The sequence below is a fragment of the Lactuca sativa genome, chromosome 6 (assembly GCF_002870075.4).
Source record: "Lactuca sativa cultivar Salinas chromosome 6, Lsat_Salinas_v11, whole genome shotgun sequence".
Lineage (NCBI taxonomy): Eukaryota > Viridiplantae > Streptophyta > Magnoliopsida > Asterales > Asteraceae > Lactuca > Lactuca sativa.
The window spans coordinates 192,566,649-192,581,887 of NC_056628.2; the positions used below are offsets into that span (position 1 = coordinate 192,566,649).

Genomic DNA, 15,239 nt, shown 5'->3' on the forward strand with positions numbered 1-15,239 from the left:
ATGCGTAATAAATAAAGAATAAAAATAAGCGTCAAATATAACGTATGAGATAAACTCGATATCTTTACCTAAAGTTGTAGTGGTCGAAACAAAGATTCCGGGGATATAAAGAACGCCGAAATCCGAGTTATAACAAAAAAGTTATGACCCATCGAAGTTTCGCGACGGAACCAACGCAACACCGGGAAGCATAAATAGTGAATTTACGATAGAACAAGTTTTAACCTTAGCGACCAAAAAGAAAGCCGTAGAATATGTTAAACCGAGAGCATCCATAAAGAGAACGCCCAAATCTGACTTCGTATGACGAAGTTATGATTTTTCGAAGTTTCGACTTAGCGGTGTACAGCCCGAAGTTCGAATATTAGATCGAGCGGTTTTTAGCCGACACAAACTAAAACGAGAATCGAAGATCTCGTTAATAGTAGTTTAACGATAAAAAGAAAGACGAAAATGGACGTCGAATGAAGAAGTTATGAGATTTTAACGGACCAATCATGTCCCGGCCTGTTAATAATATAACTTTTAAAATAAATTCAAAATTAGCCGACGGAGTCTAAACGAAAATTGTAGAGTACATTCCCACCTACGCGTGGATATAAAGAACGTCGAAAACGGAGCTCGTATGCAAAAGTTACGAATTTTAGAAGTCGGGAAGGCAAAATGCGAAGTCTGATGCGAATTTGGTGACGTGGCAGCACCAGAACCGTTCGTTGATGATCAGCCTCACATCCGATGAACGATGCGTCACCCTTCGCTACACCCCATATCCGAGGCCAGGTACACCCAGCATACCTCGGTTCTTATCCGTCCGATATTGCGAGCCAGCTGGTGCGAGTTGGCAGTTTTATCCGAGGTTACGCCCAATGTAACCGAAGGCTACGCCCAACGTAGGTCCGAAGACCAACCCTATAAATACCATGCGAAATGTTCCGGATTTCTCACTCATTTCTTCATTCTTTCTCTAAATACTTTCTCTCTCTAAGGTTTCTAAACCCTCCCAAGCCTAGGTAAACCCCCTAGCACCCGAAGGAAGCCCCGAGGCTCCCAGAGTCTCCGAGAAAAAAAGTTTTTCGGTTTGAAACTCTGCCCGCACGAAGCCCGGTTTTCAAGAAAACTTCCCAATTTCGTCAAAGAAGATTATTTTAGAAGCGAGGTGTTGTCTGAATCACTCTGTATCAGGTGAGTGTATAGTCACTTTCATCTTACACATAGATATGAAGTATTTTATATAAATTATGTGCTATGTGTACATATATGTTATCGGTTTACCTGAGATGTTTACTGGATGAGAAGATCTATACATGTTTCCTTCAGATCTGAAACTTTTTCCTTCAGATCTACACTTTCTCATCTCAGATCTAAACTTTTTCTTCATATCTAAACTGTATACTTTCAAATCTATGTTTGATGAAAGATCTGAACTTCTTTCATTCAGATCTGAAACTTTTTCCTTCAGATCTACACTTTCTCATCTCAGATCTAAACTTTTTCTTCATATCTAAACTGTATACTGTGAGATCTATGTTGGACGAAAGATCTAAACATCTTTCTTTCAGATCTGAAACTTTTTCCTTCAGATCTACACTTTCTCATCACATATCTAAACTTTTTCTTCAGATCTAATATGTATACTTTGAGATCTATGTTGGATGAAAGATCTGAACTTCTTCCATGCAGATCTGAACTTTTTCTTCAGATCTAGACCGTATATGTATTTTATGCTTTTAATTTTATATTGGATGAAAGATGTAAACATTATTTTTCAGATCTAGACTATATAAATATTTTATGCTTTGAGAGTTATGATAGATGAAAGATGTAAACATTTTTTTTTTAAGATCTGGACTGTGTGTATATTTTATATCTACAAATATGTTAGGTAGAACAATGGGTAGATGAAATAGATGGTGTGTATTAAAAAGATGAGAGGCCTTGATGTATACGATGTTTAAGATGATCCAGTCGTCTAACGGAGTATAGATGACGACCACGGACTTTTCTAGGCAGTCCAGTGGAACTCTAGCAGGCCCGCAACCTTTAGGTGTTTTGAAGATGTACTCCATCCACCCATGGTTGCCTTACGGACACATATGGCTGAGGAATCCCCTTAGCAGTAGTTCCCATCTCGATGAAATTCCTTAGGATAGGTCCCTTACAATAGATGCTTTAGGGACGTAAAGTGAGGATAACGGGAATGGGTAATCGGGTTAGTGATTTGATGAAAATAAATAATGAACTTATTATTGTGGGTTGAAAACCCTATATGCTCACCAGGCTCCCCAGCCTGACCCACTCAGTTTCTTGTATTACACGTAGTGGCAGAAGCATAGTTGGATGATTTGACGAGAGATTACGGATTTGATGCCATATAGTGTTTTGTGGCCTAAGATGTTTATTATTTATAGTTTATGCTTATGGTCTGTATTGATGATGGACATCCCGAGTTTTTGTAATGAAATGGAAATACGTTTCTTTAAGAAATGCTTTGATAAAGTTTATATCATATTTTGTTTTGGGAGCAAATTCCGCAGTGCTTTTCTTAAGATGTTACTCTGATTTCTATTAAAAAGCATAAACAAAATCGGTCTTTTCTCGCCGTAAAATTGGGGATGTCACAGTTGGTATCAGAGCATTAGTTTTAAGCGAACTATGGATTTGTAGGATTTCTAGACTTAAACTTAGAATGCTAAGCGATGATCGTGAGATGAGTGTCTTCCATATTTTAGACACGAGCACTAGTTTATTTTAGGAAAGGTGCCTAAAATGCTTTTATGTGCCAAATGCTTTATGTTTGCCCTGTATGCTATTATTTGTTCGGATCTATGGTCTGTTGCCGACCAAATCCGGAAACCTTATGTGTTTAGGAATCTAAGCGTACAAGTATGATATTAGAACTAGCATGTAACGTTTCGGAGTGATAAGGGGAAATTAAACGTCTATCGTGAATAAAGATCTAAATTCACCTAATTTGATGTATAAATCAAAATGGCAAAGACTCGAAGTGGAGCTGGAAATGCAAATGAAAACAAGAATCAGCGGCCTCGTCCCGAAGTGATTGAGTAGGTGTCGATAGTCGAAGTTGCACCTGAGCCAGTCACAATGGCTGGAGTTTAAGCCATGATTCGGGCTATGATGGCGGAACAGAGGGAAGAAATGAGACAAATGTTGCTGGATAATAGAAGTGAGCCTTCAATGCATGTTGAACAACCAGAGCGAAGTAACAGAGAGCCTGAAGAAGGGAATAACAACCGCACTGTCAGTCAGGTGGAACCCCTGGTGATTAGGAGAAACAACCATGATGAAGGAGACAAGAGGAATGAATGCAAGTATAAGGACTTCAAAACCTGTAAGACATCAACTTTCACGGGGAAGGAGGACCCAATTGGAGTCATGGACTGGATTCGGAGATGGAATTGGCTTTCATAACATGTGGTTGCAAAGGCAAGCTACAGACCACATTTGTAGTGCGTCAGTTCAGAGGTGGCGTTGTTCGCTAGTGGAATACCCTGGGGAAGACCCTAAGCCCCAATGAGCCACTGCAGCTGAATTGGGCAGAATTTTTCGTACACTTCAAGCGCAAGTACTGTTCAGCCCAAAATATGCTTGAGCTAGAGAACCAGTTCCTGACATTGAAAAAGGGAAACATGTCCATTGATGAATACACCAATGCCTTCACTAACAAAATGGAGTTTGCTTTGCGCATCGTTCCAGACGAGATGACGAAAGTTGACAAGTATGCAAAGGGACTTCCATGGGAGTACGTTGTGCTAGTCCGCCAGACACCTACTCTGGAGGCAGCTATCTGGTCCGCTAAGTCTGTTGAGGAAATGATCAAGGGGAGAGCCTCCAGCAAGGTTAAGGTTGGCGAAAAGAGGCAATTTGAGGGGTCGTCAAAATCTAACAAAAAGAACAAGTCTGGTTCAAAGAAATATGGAGGAGGAGGAAACGAAGCAAAGTGGTGCGAGAAATGTAAGAAGAAACACTCGGAGAAATGTAGCGAGGAGGTGACTTGCTACAAATGTGGAAGGACAGAGCATTACGCCAACGAGTGCACATCCAACAAGAAGGTGTGTTATGGATGTAATGAGGAAGAGCACATCGCTAAGGATTTACCGAAGAATAAGGAGGCGGCAAGGCCCATTGTCCCACCGAATCCAAAAGCCAAAGCTTTCCAGATGACCCTGGAAGCCGCGAAGGAAGCAGCAGACGTCGCTTCAGGTACCTTTCTTGTAAATGGATTGCCTGCCAATATATTGTTTGATTCTGGAGCGAATTACTCCTTTATATCACATAAATTTGGTGAAAGACTAGCCTTGCCTATAGAAAAACTAGATGATGCCCTAATTGTAGAAGTTGCCAGTGGCAAATTCATACATGTTAGCAATTGCATTAGGAATATCGTCATCAACAAGAACGTAAACGAATTCCATGACGAGCTGTTACCTATTGAGCTAAATAGTTTCGATATCGTACTAGGAATGGATTTACTTAGCACCAATGATGCCGAGATACCGTGCAAGAAGAAGATAGTAAGGGCGAACCCGCCTGGGAAAGAGACATTTGTGGTCTACAAGGACAAACGTAGAGTGAATTCTGGAATCATTTCCCTAATGAAAGCCAGAAAATGTTTGTCCAAAGGATGCACATCATACTTGGCATTTGTGATCGATGCTAAAAAAGAGAAGAAAGACATGAAAAATATACCAGTGGTGTGTGACTATCCGGAAGACTTTCCCGAAGATCTTCCTGGATTGTCCCCTGATAGACAAGTGGAGTTTCGAATAGACTTGTTACCAGGAATAACACCAATACCAAAAGCACCATACCGATTAGCACCGATGGAGATGAAGGAGCTTATGACACAACTTCAGGAGTTATTGGACAACGGTTTCATTGGGCCTAGTTCCTCACCCTGGGGAGCTCCAGTGTTATTCGTGAAGAAGAAAGATGGAAGCATGAGGATGTGCATATATTACAGAGAGCTGAACAAGGAAACAGTGAAGAACAAGTACCCATTGCCGAGGATTGATGACCTTTTCGATCAGCTGCAAGGTTTGAGTTATTTCTCCAAGATCGATCTTAGGTCAGGATATCATCAGCTGAATGCGCGAGAACAAGATATTGAGAAAACCACCTTCAAAACAAGATATGGGAACTATGAATTCTTGGTTATGTCGTTTGGACTAACCAATGCTCCAACAACATTCATGGATTTGATGAACAGAGTTTGTAAACCATTCCTCGATAAATCCGTAACAACATTCATAGATGACATTCTGGTTTACTCTAAAAGCGAGCAGGAGCATGACAAGCATCTTCGGGAGGTGTTAGAAGTTTTGAAGAGGGGGAAGCTGTATGCAAAGTTCTCCAGATGTGATTTTTGGATTCGAGAAGTCCAATTCTTGGGTCATGTGACTAACCAAGAAGGTATCATGGTTGACCCAGCGAAGATTGAAATTGTGACGAAGTGAGAGCGACCAAAGAGTCCTACGGAGATCCGAAGCTTTCTAGGATTAAATGGATATTACCGAAGGTTTATCCAAGGGTTTTCTTCAATAGCTGCACCATTGACAACTTTGACCCATAAAGGAGCCACTTATACTTGGAGTGAGAAACACGAAGAAGCATTCGAGAAGCTAAAGAAGAAATTATGTGAAGCACTGATTCTTTCTCTGCCCGATGGAGTTGAAGACTTTGCAGTTTATAGCGATGCATCTGGAATTGGGTTAGGTTGTGTTCTGACCTAAAGGGATAACGTGATAGCATATGCATCGAGGCAATTGAAAGAACACGAAAAGAACTACCCCACTCATGATCTGGAGTTGGCGCCATTAGTATTTGCACTAAAGATATGGAGGCATTATCTTTACGGCACGAAGTGCAAGCTTTTCACAGATCACAAGAGTCTTCAGTATCTCTTTGATCAAAAAGAGTTGAATATGAGGCAACAACGCTGGCTAGAGTTGCTTAAGGATTACGATTGCGAGATACTTTACCACCCTGGTAAAGCAAATGCCATAGCTGATGCTTTGAGCCGAAAAATGAGCCTTGAAAGAAAAGGCCAAGGGCGTTGAGAATAGAAATTGTCTCGACTATTGTGGAAAGTATCAAGAAATCTCAGGAAGAAGCTTCAGAGAAAAATGATCGAAAGGAGGAACGTTTGGGCAAAACATTAGTGTTCGGTACAAACAGTCAAGGATTAAAGGTATTCCAACATATGATTTGGGTACCTAAAACGGGAGGAATGAGAGATCTTCTGATGGAAGAAGCTCACAAGCCCATGTACTCGATTCATCCCGGCAGCACGAAAATATATAGGGATCTGAAACCCTATTATTGGTGGCCGACAATGAAGCTTGATGTTGCGAAGTATGTGGCAGAGTGTGTAACCTGTGCGAGAGTTGAGGCACAACATCAGAAACCATATGGGAGTTTAGAACCTTTACCTGTTCCCATGGGTAAATGGGAAGACATTACTATGGATTTTGTCACTAAACTGCCTAGAATGAAGGACGGTCACAACATGATTTGGGTAGTCGTTGATCGTTTCACTAAGAGTGCACACTTCATACCAGCTAACGAAAGATGGTTGATGGATAAGCTCGCAAATGCTTATGTGAAGGAAGTGGTAAGATGTCACACCCCCGAACCAGACGGCGGAAACGTCCGAGGGCTCGTGTGACTTAAATTGAATATCATCACAATGAATATACATGAATCATAACATAAACATCACCATGCATCAATATATTACAACTGATATTGTTCACATCAAGTACATTGTTTTAAATATTACACATCCATACCATAAATTATTTGATAGCTTTCAAAACATAACATCCTAATATTACTTGATATTACCCTTCCGCTTACCTATTACCTGAGAATACAAGTTATTTTGGAAAACGTCAACATATGAAATGTTGGTGAGTTCATAAGCAATGTTGTTGTAAAAATGATTTGTGTAGTTTATAAAACCCAGAAAATCCGATATTTTCTGAAAGGACCATTGTTTATAAAAAGGTGTGAAGATCCGTAAACATATATGCATGAAGATTTCAAAACATGTATATAAAACGGAGTTTTGTATTATTGTTATAGAAATTACAAGCGTGTAGTGTTGGATTTCCTCGAAAAACCCGATGTTTTCCGATAACGCAAGATATACTTGTTTACAAATTGCTATACTGCTACAACGAATGATTTTTGATTACTCTTCCTTGATTACTCGGGTGGTGTTGGATTAATTAAGGGTTGTGAATCGTTATAATCATGCATTGATAATTACTAGTTATAACTATAGAATACGAACGATCCTTAGAGGCGTCGCCCGTTATCACTCACTTAATCCAAACAACCTTGATTACTATTGATTACGACCCGGATCTGTTTACTTTGATTACTCATAAGCCTAAAAAACGAGGAGAAGAGGAGTACGAAGTCATGCTACTTCCGTGAGTTATTTTAGGCTATTGGGGATGCGAAAGACACGTTGGCCCATCTCGCATTTGATTACTTTGACCTTACCGACAATACTAATGGGTCCCTAGGGCCCAATAACACTTAAAAGCCATTGAATGTCCCTTTATATGGAATTGGGTCATAGAAGGCCCAATAACATATAATCATTATCCTCTTGGGCCCAAAGATCATGTTAATGGACTTCAAGATCCAACAAGCATGATTTGAGACTTTCAGCCCAAGGTTTTTGGAATGTTTACTTTTCTTAGGCATTGTATAATTGTTGGAGGGTTTGATTAAACGATTTGTTACTTTTGTATCGACTCGAGACCGAACGATTTGTTTATACGATATTTGGAGTCATACGTGTATTTGTCTTTCAATTTTTGTAAGCCGTAGATTAGTATTTTTGACTCATTATTCTATAAATAAAATAACTGGTTTAAAATAGTGGTTTGACCCTTTTCATCCCCTTTCTTTTTATAAAATAATAATTTTAGTCCTTTATATAAAAGAAAAGTCATTTTAAGCCCTTAAAACATTTTCTTGACACTTTTGCATTACAGACTTGTTTAAATGATATTTTTAACTCAAGGCTTATTCTTTGGTTGTTTCAGCCCTTCCAGAATAGTATATTTTTCGGTTAAAACCCAACTTTTTGCAATTTTTACAATTTTAGCCCAAAAATCTAAAAACTTTGCATTTTTGATACTTTTTGGAAAAGAAAAACATTTTAACCCTTGAAATAGTTTTGTTACACTTTTTATCCACTGTTTTGAAGAATTTACCATTTCAGCCCCTTTAAATGTCATATTTTCGCAATTTTTTGGGCTTATTGGGCCGAAAAGCCCAAAATTGAGCCCATTAAGCTAATACTTACATTTTAAGTCCTTTGAAGGTCATAATGTTCATAAAAACAACTATTATAACTGTTTTGACTCTTTTGACCTTTAAGAAACCGTGATTGGCAACTTTTAACCCAACTTTTGTATATTTGACAATTTAAGCCCAAAAATGGGTTTTATGTTAAAATATGTTTATCACAATCTTATAAGTTAATATTCTTCACTTGTTTAGTGTAATATAACTTAGATCATGCTTGTTTTCCTTCTTGTGACATAGATCTCGAGATTTCTTCCCTTTTTGTTTACATATTCAACACAAAAACACATAAAATCACACATACATGCTTAAAATCATACATAGCATACACATACACATAGATCTACACATTTTACTTGTATTCTCCCCCATAAAACTTATGAAAACCGAAAAGAGAGGGGTATGAAGCTCACCTTTGCTTGCTGTTTTCGGTTTAGAAGGAAGAAATGAAGAAAGTTTCGATCCTAGTAAGCCTTCTTGGAAGATCTCGAACTTAGAGGCTTCTAAGATGGTGTTCATGAGTTTGAATAGGTTAGGAAGGTATTTTTGATAAAACAAATAATCTAGATCATAGATCCAAGCATGAACTTACCTTAGATGAAGATTTTTGTGGAACAAACTCCTTGAAAAGCTTCTAAACTTCGAAAATTTGATGAAGAATGGAGAGAGTCCTTATGTTTTTGAGAGAGAGTGTTGAGAGTGTGTGTGTGTGTTTGAGTTGGTTTCGACCGAGAGAAAAAGAGAGGGGAGAAAGAGAAGTGAGTGAAGAGATAGTTGCTTGGATACATGAGTTATTTGCATGGAGAACCAAGAAATAATGGTGAGGTGGCAAGTACAAAAGTCAACTTCTCCTTCCTTTGTGTAGTTGAGCCGAGAAGAGGAGAAGAAAGAAAAAAAATTGGGCTTTTTGTTCTTAAGTCCATCTTATGGCCCAATTAGGTGATTTTTGGCCCAAAATAAATCAAGGGATGATTTTTATGATCCATTAGGGCTAATTAGATTTGTTATGGCCCAATAATGCCCATTAAAGATAACTAGTTCATTTTAGGCTTATAAGGCCCAAAATATTAAGTTTCATGTATATGGGTCCAATTAGAGCCCATTTAAGAGTTCTAAGCCCAAAAAAAATCAAATTGAAAACTTTTTGGTCCAATAGGCCCAATAGGAAATTCCTAGTCCAAAATGGACTTAAATCGGGATTTCTAGGGATTCTAAATCTTTGTTGATTAGTTGTAGTGCTTGTATAAAGTGTTTGATGGAAGTTTTGTTGTTATTACACAAGCATCATACATGCTTTCACATTTTTGGTTCACAATTGTTATCATTGTTGTTGTTACAAGCATCCAAACTCCTAGTTGTGACATAAGACTTCACAGTGTTCCTTTAACGATTGTATCAGATCGTGATAGTCGTTTCACGTGAAGGTTTTGGAAGAGTCTACAAGAGGAATTGGGTACGAAATTGTGTTTATGTATAGCTTATCATCCGCAAGCTGATGGTCAGAGCGAAAGACCGATTCAAACGTTGGAGGATATGCTAAGAGTGTGTACCCTAGAGTTCAAAGGTAACTGGGATGAACACTTACCTATGGTAGAGTTTTCCTACAACAATAGTTACCATTCGTGTATTAAGATGGCACCTTGTCAAGCCTTGTACGAACATAAGTTTCGTACACCGTCTTGTTGGCTTGAAGTCGGAGAAAAGCAGTTTATGGGCCCCGAGATAGTCCAACAGATTGCTGAGAAGTTAAAGGTAATTAGGGAAAGGATGTTAGCAGCTTAGGATCATCAGAAGAGCTATGCTGATAAGAAGAGGCGACTGGTGACATTCGAAGTTGAGAATTCAGTTTTGCTCAAAGTCTCACTGTGGAAGGGACTTATAAGATTTGGGAAACAAGGAAATTTGAGTCCAAGGTTTATTGGACCGTTCAAAGTTCTTCAGAAGATTGGGAACCAAGCTTACAAGCTCGAATTACCCGAAGAACTAGATGGTATTCATAACACATTCCATGTGTGTTATTTGAGGAAGTTCACGAGAGAAGTTCCCGACATAATTCCAATCTCAGAGTTAAGGAAGGATGAGAATAAGAGGCTGATCGAAGAGCCCGAGTAAATTGTTGACCGTAAGACTAAGAAGTTACGACGCAAGATGGTCAACTTAGTGCTAGTCTGATGGAAACATTCGAATGGGCCGAATCTCACCTGGGAAACAAAGAGTGACATGATGAGTCGCTACCCACATTTGTTTGCTGATGCGTGATTCCGAGGACGGAATCATCCTCAGGGGGAGAGAATTGTAACACCTGGGTTTCGATGCTAAGCATTTTTAGACGATGTAATAGTATAGGTCAACTATTGTAACTCTTTTTGAAGTAATAAAAAGGAATTCTTTGAGTACTATGTGAGTTATGTGTATTTATATGCTTATTACTTATTTATAAACGTGTAATAAATAAAGAATAAAAATAAGCGTCAAAGTTAAAGTGTGATATAAACCCGATACATTTACATAAAGTTGTAGTGGTCGGAACAAGGATTACGGGGATATAAAGAACACTGAAATCCGAGTTATAACTGTTGAGTGCTCATTTTTCGATCACTAAATGAACTAAAAAGATTATTTTTGTCCCCGAATTTTACAATTTATGTTATTTTTTTGAGCTTAAAAAGATAAATTTACGTTAATAAGTGTAATAGACATAATATTTCCCGGTTGGTATTTTTGTGCCTATTCAGTTGGGTTTTTGACCTGTCTTGCATGGGTTCCTCATTTCTTATTCTACAGGACGATGGGAGTTGGGCTTCTTCTTATGAAGTCCAAAGTTCTTAAAGGAATTGACGGCTCATTAACTTGTTTTTACAAGTTCACCTAAGCTTCTTAGGTCCCCTCCTCCTATTCTACAGGTTGGTGGGAGATGATTTTCTTGCACGAAATCCATAATATAGCACCACGTGTTTCTCATTTAAATTGACGGCTTTCATCATCACTTGTCATAACAAAGTGCAACTCAAGTTTCTTGAGTTCTCCTCCGCTTATTCTACAGGTTGGTGGGAGTTGGTTTTCTTGCACAAAATCCAAAATATAGCACATCGTGCTTTGCATCGGAATTGACGGTATTCATTTTACTTGTTAATGCAAGTGCAACCTATGTTTCATGGGTTCCCCACCGCCTAGTCTACAGGTCATGGTGGGAGTTTGACTTCCTCTTATGAAGTTAAAAAATCTAAAAGAAATTAACGGATTTTATCATGTGAATACAAGATTACCTAAGCTTCTTAGGCCCTCACCACTTATTCCACGAGTCTTGGTGGGAGTTGGACTCATATTATAATGTCCCAATGGTTTCGGCAAGGAATTGACGGATTCGAAAGAAGAAAATTTTATCACGAGCAATTAAGGCGAATAAAAGATGTTTGACAGATTGACCACGTCTCAATGTTTTCATCATATCTGGCTCATCGGGACTCCGATTTAGGCGATTCAAGATGTTTCGGAAACTAGACACAATCATCTACAAGTTTGAAGTTTTGAGTTTTTGCTGAATTGGTCGTTTTCCTGCTCATAATCGACGTTGAAGATGAAGTTGGTTTGCTGTTAGAAAAAAATAAAAGCTGAAAATTGAAAATTGAAATAAAGTTGAAAGATCAAGGGCTAGAGTTGTACCATGCTGAAAGCTGAAAGCTAAGGGATAAAGTTGTGCAATGCTTGAAAGTTGGAGGATCATTCATGTAATTATGATCTATATATACTTGTTACGTGATCAACCAAAAAAAAATATATACTTACGCACGGAAACCCTACGGCAGAAAGTGGCAGCCATTGAAGAGGACATATGACTTTGTGCTTGAGGCTACATATGCAGTGTGGAATCACATATACGAAGTAAATCAATTTGATCCTTGACTTTCTAGTTATTTTTTTTATTTAATTATTTTTGTATGTCCTTTGCTTTTCATCGTGGGTTAGTTTTATGGTTCTTTTTAATATGACGTTTAAACTTTGTTTATTTACTGTTATCAATTTTAATTTTATGGAGTAGTAATTTTGTGGGTTTGGTTGACTAGGATAAGACGGTAATTTTAATGTAATTGATTTTGTTTGAACCAATTTTGTTGAAATCGAATAGCATATTCAAATGTATGCTTATTTTAAAAATATGAATTTGACGGGTAAATTTGATTTTGGCTAGCACTTGATCAACGTTAGTTAGGGTTAAATTCCTTGGTTTAAATTTAATATTTACATGCTTATATTGACTTTGAGAGAAGCTTTATTTGTGACATCGTTTGAATATGAATGTTCGGTTTCCTTATCTCTCTTAAACTTAACATAGACGTGTGTTAGGACATTTTTAACAAAACTATTGGACTTAATGTTTTTTAAAGTCATGAACTACATAGAGATATGAGTGAATGTTTTTTTTTTTTTTAAATCGAATCATGAGACCGAGCAGTAATTGATAACTTTTGTTGGTGTTAAGTTATTCGTTTCTATATAATTGGTTTGACAAATTAGTTGCATTAGAAGAACCATTAAACCCGTATAAGTCAACTAAACCCCATATTTCTCATAATTGTTAAATCGTTTAATTGTTTGCCTTGTTTGTTCGATTATTCTAGTTGTCATTTTTACGTTGTTGAATTTAGTTTATTTTTATTTTAATAGTTTCTTTAGTTTAATAAAATCAATCACTTTTGCAATCAATTGCCTAGTTCTCTCTTCCTTAGAATAGGATAGTCCATGTGGGTTCGATATCTGGTCTTACGACTATATTACTTGCATGACCTCGTATACTTGCGAGTACGCGTTTTCGTCAACAAGTTTTTGACGCCGTTGCAGGGGAACTATTTTTATTTTTAAGTTAGAACATTAGGTAGTTATTAGATTCTTAAACAGCTTGAGGATATTTTACTCTGGCCGGTCGAAGATTCAGACCACCTGAATTTGCGCTTGATTGGGAGATTGAAAGAACTTTGAGTGGGTTGAGGAGACTTCGGATTCAAGAAGATATGGGAGACAACGTAAACGAAAACAATAATGGAAATAGAGGTTTCAAAGGAACAAACCCGCCGATTGTCAGCGCAACAACTAATGTTGACAATTTTGAATTCAAGCCTGTGATGTTTCAGATGATAAACAACAATGGTTTCTTTGGAGGCATGCCTGGTGATGAGCCTTTGTCCCATCTGCGTTCCTTTAACCAGATGTGCGATAATTTCAAACAAAGAGGCATGACGGCTGATGCATTTAGGCTGAGATTATTTCCTTACACACTACAAGGGAAAGCTCGAGACTGGTTTGAGTCTTTGCCTTCTGATTCCATCACCACTTGGGAGGAATTAAGAGAAAAATTCCTAAAGAGATTTTTCCCACCCACACGAAATGCAAATCTAAGAAATGCCATCACATCATTCCGACAAATGGATGGTGAATCATTATGGGAAGTGTGGGAGAGATGGAACAATTTGTTGGGAAAATGTCCAACACATCGACTCCCTGATGATGTTAAACTGGAGACATTTTACCAAGGTTTGGATGCTCAAACACGCATGCTAGTAGATACATCACCTGGAGGAGCTTTACTCAAAAAGAGCTATGAGGAGAGCATGGAGATATTGGATAGAATAGCAACCAATAATTTCCAGTGGCCCACAGATAGGGTACATGCAAGTGGTTCGAAAGGAAGTACACCGGCTGAAGTTTGTCTTGCAGGTCAAAATGATGCATTAGCAGCCGAGTTGGCCACAATCAAGAGCACGATGAAGAATATGATGTCAAACAATGGGATGAAAGAGAAGAAGGTTGACTTTTGTGCAGTTTGTCAAGGCGTCCATGATTATAGTGAGTGCCCACAGAATCCTGAATCTGTATTTTTCATGAGAAGTCAAAATTTCCCACGACAAAACAATCTATACTCTGAAACATACAATCCAGGATGGAGAAATCATCCTAATTTCTCATGGGGTGGACAACAACAACAAATGCATCCTCAGCAAGAGCAGTTTCAGCAAAGGCCTCAAAACCCACCGGGGTTTCGTCAAATGCCAAATCAGCAAGTGAGACCACAAGGAGGTGCATTCCACCAGGCATCAGGAAGTAGTTCAAAACCAGCAGCGTTTTTCGATCACTAAATGAACTAAAAAGATTACTTTTGTCCCCGAATTTTACAATTTATGTTATTTTTTTGAGCTTAAAAAGATAAATTTACGTTAATAAGTGTAATAGACCTAATATTTCCCGGTTGGTATTTTTGTGCCTATTCAGTTGGGTTTTTGACCTGTCTTGCATGGGTTCCTCATTTCTTATTCTACAGGATGATGGGAGTTGGGCTTCTTCTTATGAAGTCCAAAGTTCTTAAAGGAATTGACGTCTCATTAACTTGTTTTTACAAGTTCACCTAAGCTTCTTAGGTCCCCTCCTCCTATTCTACAGGTTGGTGGGAGATGCTTTTCTTGCACGAAATCCATAATATAGCACCACATGCTTCTCATTTGAATTGACGACTTTCATCATCACTTGTCATAACAAGTGCAACTCGAGTTTCTTGAGTCCCCCTCCGCTTATTCTACAGGTTGGTGGGAGTTGGTTTTCTTGCACGAAATCCAAAATATAGCACATCATGCTTTGCATCGGAATTGACGGTATTCATTTTACTTGTTAATGCAAGTGCAACCTGTGTTTCATGGGTTCCCCACCGCCTAGTCTACAGGTCATGGTGGGAGTTTGACTTCCTCTTATGAAGTTAAAAAATCTAAAAGGAATTAACGGATTTTATCATGTGAATACAAGATTGCCTAAGTTTCTTAGGCCCTCACCACTTATTCCACGAGTCTTGGTGGGAGTTGGACTCATATTATAATGTCCCAATGGTTTCGGCAAGGAATTGACGGATT

General features: G+C 38.3%; 2 protein-coding genes across 2 annotated transcripts; both read left to right on the plus strand.

The window, feature by feature from the left end:
- Positions 1–3,719: 3,719 nt before the first annotated feature.
- LOC111879650 (uncharacterized) lies at positions 3,720–13,020 on the plus strand. The gene is made up of 3 exons (XM_023876108.2): positions 3,720–4,221; positions 4,315–4,589; positions 13,012–13,020. Exons 1-3 carry the CDS (start codon positions 3,720–3,722, stop codon positions 13,018–13,020), a joined length of 786 nt encoding a protein of 261 aa, XP_023731876.2.
- Positions 13,021–13,355: 335 nt separating this feature from the next.
- Positions 13,356–14,477, plus strand: LOC111879651 (uncharacterized). The gene has a single exon (XM_023876109.1). The coding sequence runs from the start codon at positions 13,356–13,358 to the stop codon at positions 14,475–14,477; it is 1,122 nt and encodes a 373-aa protein (XP_023731877.1).
- The last annotated feature ends 762 nt before the right edge of the window (positions 14,478–15,239 follow it).

Bases quoted from the DNA above. Each gene is read 5' to 3' on its own strand.
- LOC111879650 (XM_023876108.2), top strand. From the start codon at position 3,720: ATGACGAAAGTTGACAAGTATGCAAAGGGACTTCCATGGGAGTACGTT. The intron at 4,222-4,314 runs GTACCTTTCTTG...GTGAAAGACTAG, and splicing joins AGCAGCAGACGTCGCTTCAG to CCTTGCCTATAGAAAAACTA.
- LOC111879651 (XM_023876109.1), top strand. From the start codon at position 13,356: ATGGGAGACAACGTAAACGAAAACAATAATGGAAATAGAGGTTTCAAA.